This window comes from Leuresthes tenuis, unplaced genomic scaffold, assembly GCF_036924035.1.
Source record: "Leuresthes tenuis unplaced genomic scaffold, fLeuTen1.0.hap1 SCAF_7, whole genome shotgun sequence".
In the NCBI taxonomy this organism is placed as follows: domain Eukaryota; kingdom Metazoa; phylum Chordata; class Actinopteri; order Atheriniformes; family Atherinopsidae; genus Leuresthes; species Leuresthes tenuis.
The window spans coordinates 36,052,516-36,063,510 of record NW_027325361.1 but is presented as its reverse complement, the minus strand read 5'-3'; the positions used below and the strand labels follow the sequence as shown (position 1 = coordinate 36,063,510).

The window sequence follows — 10,995 nt, the reverse complement described above, 5'->3', positions numbered from 1 at the left end:
TTATTTAGCAACTGAACCTTGTCTTCTGTGGTGTCGATAAACGATGAAATTCGTTCAGCTTTCCTTTGTGCTAAGTGCTCAGTCCCTGGGACATTACTCGGCCAATGCGCCACACTCACAGTGTGATGATACCCTCTTGAAGCTACTTTAATTGTGGCTAAACAGATCAAAAGACACAGCTGTATATGATTGATTTAAATTTAATAACGGAAAATAAACAAGCATAAATACAACAAAACTCTAATTCAACTTGGAACTGTTTTTTTCTTCTCGCAACTTTGTTAACAGAACATGATCCAGTTAACAGCAGTATCCATTTAGATTTTTCACTTTTTTTTCCCTTCATAGAAATTAAATCAACAACAAAACGAAAATAAAATACTATTAGAGGGCAGCCAATTACCATCACAGGCTCAGCACTAATAAACTCGCTGACCAACAAATTAAACAAAGATCAAGTACCCAAAATAAAGTGCGCCAAACAGAAGAGAAAACATGAGAATATCCCAACATTGACCACCATGCAAACATAGACTACAGGTAATTTTAAACAATAACAGCAGGAAAATAAAGTAGTGAAAGCATTCATAAGAGCCTGAATAAGAGCAACTGGACTTCTTCTCTCCAGTTGCGCTTATCCATGCTTCTATGATTACTATGACTCAGATGACTGAACCTCTTCATCAATATAGTGAAAGCATTGCTTTGTAGAAGGTGAGAGAGTGACGTAGGAAGTGCTCCTGCTCCATACACACCAGCAGATCTTTCAGCATCACCCGAGTCACTCTTTGAACACCCTGCCTGGGCAGAAGGGACACCTAAACACACACACACACACACACACAAACACACACACACAAACACACACACACACACACACACACACACACACACACACACACACACACACACACACACACACACACACACACACACACAGTGTCAGCCAAATAATCTTTATATGTGCAAAACTGTTTTGTGTACTCAGGCTGAAATGTGAAGTAAGTTGGTGATTTACTCCATTTTCACTGAGATGATGGAAATTCAAAGCTCCAGTGACGTGTGTCCCTAACTTTGATATCTCTGAATTTAACTCTGGACAAAAAGCAAAGAAAGGCCACATTATTTAGCATTTATTAGTGCTTTGGCCTATATAGCATACAAAGCTCTGTCCAGCCTCCATCTGTGAACAGCAGTGTTTGTGGGAGAATTCTTCATTTTAAAAAGTATGTTGTGCATCATCTAAAACATCCAGATGAATAAGTTAATATGATCATAAATACTACTTAATGAACTTACAATTTTGTTTTTGCAATAACAATCGTATACAATGTGCAAAAAGTATGATACAGATAGCTTGTTAATTCAACACTGTGACACATTGTGGTTCCTAGTCACTGATTAATCTACTAAAGGTGTAGCTGTTAGTTAAGGAGTTAAAACACAGCAAACATAATTTCATAATTGTTCTGACTACATATTAGACCTGAATATTGTTAGCATTTCCCTCTCCCTATCTCTGTGGCTGTGTTGTGAAACAGGCTTTCCATCTCAAAATCTGAAAGACAACTCCTTTATTTACATAACAAAGCAGAATTCTGTGCAGGAATGTAAAAACAAAAGACAAAAATAAATAAAAAATACATTTAAATAAATTAGTTTGGGGAAACAAATAAGGATATAAGACAGAAAGGGAAACTAATAGACAGCCTACATAATTACAGCCTACAGATTTTTTAAAAAGTACACTGGTTTAATGTAGTATTCAATGAGAAATGACAATAAATTCCAAGAATAAATGGGTTCAAAGATATACAGGGATATTGCAGAGAAAAACTCATGGAAAAAAACAAATGAAAGAATAAAAAGATAAATGTTATGTTATGTTTATGCATTTAGCAGATGCTTTTATCCAAAGCGACTTACAAATGAAGATATAACAGCTATATAAAAAGCTAATAATAAACTACATAGAAGGAACCCACTAGTCCGACTCTGTCAGAGGTGACAGAGTAGAGATAGGGTGCAGGCATAGAAGGAAGTGCAGAAAGATAAAGTGCAGAGATAGAGGGGGTAGGGAAGTACAAGGTAAGTGCTGGGATAGGAGATGCTCTCTGAAGAGCTGGGTTTTCAAGAGCTTCTTGAAGATAGACAAGAAACTCTGGTAGCTCTCGGTAGGTCTTTCCACCATCGTGGGACGACACATGAACAGAGTTTGGATTGTCTTAGGCGTGGTGTAGGAGCTGCTAGACGACAATCTTGGGACCAACGGAGGGACAGAGTTGTGACATAAGCCTTTGCAAGAGCATTCAAGTAGATGGGAGCCGTTCCATTAAGCACTTTGTAGGCTAACATGGATGGACATAAATATATGAATTAACAATAAATTATCACATTAAGAAGTAAAACTGAAAATTCAATAAACCTCCACGTACCAGGGGAGGTTAGGGACATGGAACCTGAATGGGCCACGGAATGTTCAGAGCCTCCATTGTGGATGCCGCTTCCAAGAGATGTGGTCAGAAGACCATTAGTGCCTTTTAAGGCAGCAACTGGAGGAACTGCTGATGGGACACCAGCGGTGAAGGAAGTCATCAGGGGCGGAGCGGGACACAAAAATCCACCGGGACAATTCTGACTTCACCAGCCCACCACCGGGCCAGAATGAACCCACAACTGGCCCAACCCATTCCCTCCACCTCCCATATAGCAACTACACAAACAAAAGGGATGAACTTAACAGAACTATGACTAAGAACTCAGCTCAAATGCTATGCTAATTCGCAACAATGTGCCCTGTCAACTCACCTGCATCACCAGTTGAGGCCTGGTTGTTTCGGAATAAATCCGTAATTTTTAACCATTTTGATACACTTTCCTCCAGCATCCGCTTCTTCTTCATTCTGGCCTTTTCAGCCTCCTCCTTCCTCCCTACGTTCTTTGGATAAATGCTGAGCAATACGCAGGTCCCATTTCCCATGAGGCTTTACTCCGACGATTCCACATTAATTTATGAACAAAAAGATAAATAAAATCGCTGGCCAATTTATATTTGTGGTCATGAAAGTTATGTAATGTCTGAATAAAAAGGATTGGATCGAGATAAGTGGCTTAACAAAAATCAGTAGGTTGGATTACCAAATGTGACACTCAAGCAACCATGAGTGAGATGTAGAGAGACAAGTGTTTTACATATATGTATGTATATATATATGTACATATACATATATATATATCTTGGAGATTTATACCGGAACATGCTTGATTGACAACAGTTTTAACTCAATGGGTCGCTCATAAACTTCACATGGCTGCGCAGGGCAGTCTGCAGGCTGGTTCTCTTGAGCTAATTAGCCGGTCAGCCGATCAGGAAATCTCCCGGTCGTCCCGATAGCCACTCCACCCCTGGAAGTCAATAAGCTGTAGAGGGAAGTCTCTAGGGCTTGGTTGTAACGAAAGTCACCTGAAGCAGCTGACAGGTATGGAATGGCCAAGAGGACTGCAGTATTGGTGGTTGCAAAAGCTAAAACTAAAAGAAGGAATCTGAAAAGGCAGAGGGTTAGGGTTAAGGACTTTTGGTTAGCTTCAAGGAGAGCAATGACTCTCTCAGGTTGTGCTTGGTCTGGATTGTGAACTGCTCACCTAAACAGGGGATTTTGTTGAGCAGTATAAGGAGCACTTTGAGGATTTTCTAAATCTAGCCATCATGTTTTCCACTGAGAAGACAGAGTATGGTGACCCAAGGGAAGATTTTTCCATCACCTTGGTAGAGGCTGCTGAGGTAGTTAACAAGCTTACAGAGAACAGGGGTACAGGAGTAGGTGAGATTCGCCCCCTGATGCTGATGGCTTTGGACATAGTGAGGCTGTCTTGGCTGACATCTCTCTGAGGTCGTATGGAGGTCAGGACAACCCCTGTAGAGTGGTAGACTGGGGTGGTGGTCCCCATTTTTAAAAAAGCAAACCGGAGAGTGTGTCCAAGAATAGGGTCAATCATGCTACTCATCATCCCTGGGAAAGTTTACTTCGGGGTGTTGGAAAGGATGTCCCGACTGACTGTTGACACTTGGATCCAGGAAGAGCGGTGTGATTTTTGACCAGATTGTTATGTCCCTGAGGGGGTGACACCTGGGGATTCCACTGTTCTTCTGGGGTACTTCCATTCCCATTTGCGTAATGATGGAGTGACCTCGAGAGGTGTTATTAAGAGGATCGGCCTCCCTGATTGGATTCCAGCAGTAAGGGAAGCCGTCAAGCTGAAGAGATGTCCTGAGATGCTGATGCCTCTGAACATAGTGGGGCTGTCTTGGCTGACTTGCCTCTTCAATATCGTATGGGTTTGGGACAATGCCTGTAGGGTGGCAGACTGGGTAGGTGGTGGTTCCCATTTTTAAGAAACGGGACTGGAGAATGTGTTGTACCTGCAGGGGCATCACACTGCTCAGCCTCCCTGGGAAAGTTTACTCCAGGGTGCTGAAGAGAAGGCTCCAACCAAATGTGGAACTACAGATTCAGGAGGAGCAGCGTAGTTTCTGCCCAGCTTCTGAAACAGTGGACCAGATCTTTACCCTTACAGAGTTACTGAAAGGGTCACGGGAGTTTGACTATCCAGTCTACAAGTATTGTGTACTTGGTTAAGGCTTACGACTGCTCTGTTCCCCAAAGGGATTCTGTGGGGGATGCTGTAGGAGTATGGGGTACCAGAATCACTTTTGAATGTTATTTGGTCGTTGTATAACCAAAGCAAGAGCTGTGTCCATATACTTGGCACTACGTAGAGTTCATTTATGGGGCATGTTGGATGCCAGGGAGATTGGCTGGGCTCGGCCTTAGAAGTAGGCTGAGGAGAAAAAATTATACGGGCACCCTTTCGTCAAATTTTGACAGGTGACCTTTAGATGACCTGGACATCTGGAGAAACACCCCATCCCCACGCTTAACTGCCTCAGATAAGAATGTCCAACCATACCAGGTATATATAGATATACATATAGCTTTCAACCTAACTTTTGAACCCATCCAGACTCAACTCCATGGCAGCTTCTCTCAGGTTTATATGTTCAGTGTGTCCAGATAGGAGATGAAGAATGGTAAACATGGACATCTGGAGAAACTCCCTCAGATATACATATAGCTTTCACCCAAACTTTTGAACCCATCCAGGCTCAACCCCATGGCAGTTTCTCTCCTAAAAATCAACCTTTCCTATTCTTTAATGTATTCTGTAATGAACCATTCTTTTTATTTATACACTCAACAGTTATATCTCACCCAAAATGAAACTCACCCACAGTCATCTAAAGGTCACCGGTCAAAATTTTAAGAAAGGGTGCCCATATCATTTTTTTGAGGAGCTCAGTCATCTGGAGGGAACTTGGAGTAGCCGGTGCTTCTCTGCATCAAAAAGAGTCGGTTAAGGCGGTTCAGGCATCTAGTTAGGATGCCTCTTGAGCGCTTTTCTTTAGAGGTTTTCCGAGCACGTCCAACGGAGAGAAGGCTCCGGGGCAGAACCCTAACACACTGGAGGGATAAAATATATATTCATTCTGGCCAGGGAATGCCTTGGGATCCCCCAGGAGCAGGAGAGTATTGCTGCATGGAAGGATGTTTGGGTTTCTCTCCTGAACCTTTTCCATCTGTGACATGACCTCATATAAGCAGAAGACAATGGATGGATGGATGGACTTTTAAAGGTGACTATATGTCACAGATATTTCTGTGGAACCCCATGAAATGTCAACTTTTCGAAAATGGGTATATTTTTGTCAAAATACCTCACAGATACAGTATAATAGTTAGAAATCTGTTCATTGTAATCAGTTTTAACAGGATGGAGCCAGGCAACTACTCTAAACCCTTTCCTTCTGTGTGGTGTTCCTTATCTGAGATCAATTGTACAGCTGCGCAACTAAATAAATGCAACTTTGGACACAAATATTATTCAATAAGCCCGAAGGCATGTTGTGTTGTAGCAGAAAGAATCCAGTGAACAGCTTGAGAGCTCATATCAGTACACACAGCTAACCAAGTTCATTCTACCACAGTCTTCCCATTTTCATGCAGAAAGAAGACTATAAAGTCTCAGAGTTGAGAAAGCTAACTTAAACAGGAATTTCAAAATGAACAAAGAGAACAAATAGAAAGGGTCCACAGTTTGCACCTTGTTCTAAAGCCAAAGTAGTCGGTGGGATGGCACAAAGTATGCCCATGTCATTCTGAATGAAAATCTATTCTGACGCTTTAGTCAACAGGAAAACAAGTCCTGCATGTGGTTTGCTGCTAAAATTTTACATAAGTAATGCAATCTTTCCAGATGTGCAAGATGGCAGTTCAATAAGCACTTATGCACTCCCAGATCATCAGAGAGAAATGAGCACTGATAATATGCCAGATAGTTCCTCTCCTATTTAGTTTCACATCTCCATGTGTATCCTGCCCATGTACAGCCATAGACAATACTTGTGTTGTTTTAGCCAAATTATATATCGCCGGCACACAAGGCACCAACAATATATATTCATAGCGGACACACATAACGTGATGTGATAAGATATAAGGATTTATACGAAAGTTCTCACTATCTGAATAAGCCTTATTTTACCTTGTTTTAGGGCACCACCTTCAATCGAAGTAAAAAGACAGAATCTTACAATTCTGGTATGTTAAATTAATAATCAATAATCAATTAATAATTAATAAATTCCAGTCTCATACAGTCGCTACTCATGAATTCTCGTTTTGTTGGACTCACACATACGTAAAGAACACATACACAAAAGACATGCAGGAAAGGCCCTTGAATCTGGGCAAGCTGTGTCAAAGAATTACAGCCTCTGTACATGGGACATCTGCACAACCAGTTGAGCTATACAGTGCCCCCATTTCAGCTGTTTTTGAACAGTCCTCAATAACTTCATCCATCCCTGAAGGCTTTATTTTTCATGTTAAGCAGCTTTTTCAGGTCACTGGTGATCCAGCGTTTTTTTTTTCTGGAAAAGCACCTCACTGTCTGTGGAATAATACTCTCCACACAGAAGTTACTGTCACTCATTAAGCCATAGCATTGATATGATTGGCATCGGGACCTCAAAGCATCCCTGCAGCTCATCTTCAGCATTCTGAGACCATTTTATTGGAGGCAAGGAAAACCAGATTGTGGCCACAACAATCAAAGTGGTAGAAGTCAAAGTAGCTAAATCATTTCCATGTAGTCTTTGACAATATATTTAAATTTTATGTCTTTTTATTTCATTACCATTATAACAAGCTGTATACCTCACGTGTACCTGCAGTCACTTGAAAAACAGAAATATAGTTTCACCTGTTTTTTTCTAACTCTTCATGCAGTCACCTAAACTTCCAAGCTTGAAATTTCAAAATCTACCACTCTTCAACTGAAATTTCCTGGTATTTTGTGCAATACCACTTGAAAGTGTTTTGTTGCAGTGAAAATATGTGAAGATTTTTAGGTGATGTGATTTTCGTGAATGTTCTGATAATATTTGGGTTTATATTTATTATTCTTTGATCTGGAGGCTGTTTCAGATGTTTCTGACACAAAGACAGAAAGACACAAATCATACATGAAGTAATTAAGAGGACTCCTGAAATTTATTTAAATTCCCTAGCTATTCCTACCCAGGAATAGACCAGGCATTTTTGTAATTAGGTATTTGACATAGGCTGAACTACTAACCTGATTTTCCATCTGATCCATGGGTCTCTTCTTGCGAGGCCCAATGGCAGCCAAAGCAGTGAGGTTAGCCTCTCTGTGCTGCAACTGAGCGTCCTCTATTTGTTGTAACTGTGAAAATAGGAAAATTATCAACCATTCACACTATATTTCTGTACTCACACAGAGTTTTTATCATATGTTGCCAAAAATAAATAAAAAAAGATTCTATTGCTATGGAGATTTGAAATGACTGGGTATATAACGGAAATTCCGGACACATTCCAGACCTGAATATAAACCGCACCCTGTAATTTTAAAAAGAAAATCCATTTTGTACTTGTATAGGCCACACCGGATTATAATTTCCCATTGTAATATGAGATATTCACACAGAAAGATGTTACACGTGAGGATTTTTAAACTTTTAATTAAATGTGTATGGTAACATAAAGACATACATACTGCAAATGTTTTTTGACCCGAACAGTGCCTGTAACACTGATGGTTGTAACTTAAATACCTATCTTAACGCACAAATAAGTGGCGTAAATGCTTTTTTTTTTCCCCCAACAGTGCCTGTAACACGGCTGGTTAAAAAAAAAAAAAAAGACAGCAGCCTACCAGAAAAGTCATTGATCGCCTTCTTCATCTTCCTCCTGCGCACTAAAACCATCAAAGTCATCTTCTTCAGTGTTCGAATTGAACCCGCTTCAGTCTCTTCGTTGTCACTCTCACAGTCTCATCTCAGATTGATCGCCTTCAATTTAAGCTGCATCATGTGCATTTCTTCGTTTGTTTTCCATGTTGAGGGTGAGTACAAATGACCGATTTACAATAATTTAGTACTGCAAGTGTGTTTGATTTATCGTGCAATTTCATTGGACCACTGTGAACTATTCATTCATTTTATTAGTCTAATGTTACGAGGCAAAATGATTTTGGCGGCATGAAAAAAAAAGAAGAAAAAAAACATATTAGCCACACCGTATAATAAGCCGCGGTGCTCAAAGCCTGGGGAAAAAGTAGCGGCTTACAGTATTTACGGTACTTGTGTTTTTAGATCAGTTTTTCAGACCAGTTATTATTAATTCAAATTTTCTGACATTTCTGTTAAAAGACTCTTCAATCCTACAAATCATTCCAGCATAAACAAAGTTGCCTTACAAAAGGAATAAGGCTGTGTTGTGTCTACATGAGACAAATAAAAAAATCTGTTTCAAGAAGCCTGGAGAACTATTCCTGAAGACTCCTTAAAGAAATGACAGAAAGCTTATCTCAGAGGGTTCAGACAGATGTGGTCATACCAAATATTGTCTTTTAAACTTCCCCGTAGCTATCTCCCATTTTCTTTGTATTATATGAAGAAATAAGGGGTTTCTTCTGGACTTTTGAACAGTACATTACATCAAGAGTGGAGTAGTACACTGTGTTCTGCTATTTCGATACTTTTGCTCACCTGCCCCTCTAAAAGCAATGGCTTATCCACGACGATAGCGTGTCAATAAAAATATTGTAGTAACCAAAAAAGTGTGTAGGGGCTATAGCAGAGAGGCATCTAATTAAGCATTTGTTACTCAGGAAAAACATCTGGGGATGCACCAGCTGGGAGTTGTACAGGAGTATGAGAAGCAAATACAAGCCCTGTGAGGTTTTTCTCCCCCTTTGATAGTTAGATTGCTACCACTGCCTGTCATGTCTTCCACACTTTTCAGTGTTCTGCCTGAAAACATTGTATACACTTTCCAATCACTAAATGAACAATTAGCTTGGAAAAAAGGGATTTCAAAAGTCGCAGCTGTTATCTTTTCTTGTGCATCTTTGTTGTTCATAATTTTTGTCAAATGATCTGCTTTGTTGGCTTTCTCAAGCCAACTTTCAACCAATCAGCAGTCAACCTAAACATAGCATCATCTTTGAGGGCTATGCCCCTTTATGTTTTTCGAGGACTGCACGCAAGTATATCTGCACTGAATAAATATCCAGGAATCCTCACCCTGCCTGTGGTGAGAGAAAGATTTCTTCACAAAAGTAGAAATTGTCTGTTAGTAATGCAAATTTGATAATCTTGATTAAAATTGAAGAAGCTTCACAAAAAATCCAAGAGGATTCCAAAGAGAATTTATATGCCTGTTCCTGCTCTAAAGAGTACTACCTTCTCACTGGAACTCAAAATACTTGTTTTTTCTTGGAAAAAAACAAAAAACATCAAGTCATAGAATTTTGTTTATTGCCAAACTTTATATCCACACGTTTCACTAAGCCGATAGAGAACAAATGCAGAATGAAACACATACACACCTCTTTGGCTCTCTGCACGAGCTGCTGAAGCTGTGGATCTTCAGTGTGTGAGCGGCTCTGTGATTAGAGACAGATGTGCAGTAAGCATACAGATCCTTAAGGCTGTACAGGGATTTAGCATGCATGCAGATAAGACTCCCAAATTATTAAGGTTTACTGTAACTATGAAGTGACAGGTTCTGGAAGTGAGGAGTCAAAACCGATCATTTACAGGACTTATAATTCATTTTTACAGGACTGATTATTACTTTCACAGAGCTTAAAACCTTAAATTTTTAAGCCTTTGACCAAGATGAGAGGGCTCATTTCATTTGTTTTATATGGTCTTTTTTGTGTCCTCTGTGTTCATCTTTTGTATTGATGTGTTTTAAATGCTTTGTGTACAATTTGTTCAGCACTTTGGTCAGTTGCCACTGTTTTTAAACTGCTTTATAAATAAAGTTGGCTTGGCTGCCTTCAACATTTCCATATTTTTACAGCATTACAAGGACTGATTTATAGGGCTGCAGCAAACGTTCTGCTCTATGGACTGGATGCGTTACTGTGTGACTTCAGTGGCGATGCATTGACTTTGTGCTATTGTAGGAACAGTGTGTAATAATTATGGTGATTTATTAACAGAAATTTAATATAATAAATATAACTATGTTGTTCGTGCTATATAGTCATCCTATGAAACGAGTTGTTACATTTTTATTACTTTAAATTTTGCCTTTTTATTTACATATACCGCGGTCCGCTCTACATAAAGGCTTTAACCACAAGGACACCACTTGCGTCGCCATATTGATTACAGTGGCCTAGAAGGGACAAAGGGTGGCGAAAGCGCCACTACTTTGCAGACAATCGGCTGATCTGATTAAACAAACGTAACGTTTTCTCTGTGTCCCTGTTTAAAACTGTTGATTCACGTGAGTTTATGCGCCAAAACTACAAAGTAGTAGTTTGTTAGCTGGACAGAAATTACTAGGTGTCATGTTACAGAGATCAGCTGATTTCAATCAAAGTGTAACGTGATACTAA

General features: G+C 39.8%; 1 protein-coding gene across 1 annotated transcript in view; it reads right to left on the bottom strand.

Moving 5' to 3' along the window:
* Positions 1-201: 201 nt before the first annotated feature.
* Positions 202-10,995, bottom strand: part of taf4b (TAF4B RNA polymerase II, TATA box binding protein (TBP)-associated factor) — a 35,350-nt gene continuing 24,556 nt past the window's right edge. Inside the window, exons 14-16 of the mRNA XM_072390256.1 lie at positions 9,973-10,029; positions 7,696-7,803; positions 202-818 (exon numbers count right to left, since the gene is read on the bottom strand). Coding sequence (XP_072246357.1) covers positions 684-818; positions 7,696-7,803; positions 9,973-10,029 — 300 coding nt within the window. The 3' untranslated portion in view covers positions 202-683. The remainder of the gene's footprint in view (positions 819-7,695; positions 7,804-9,972; positions 10,030-10,995) is intronic.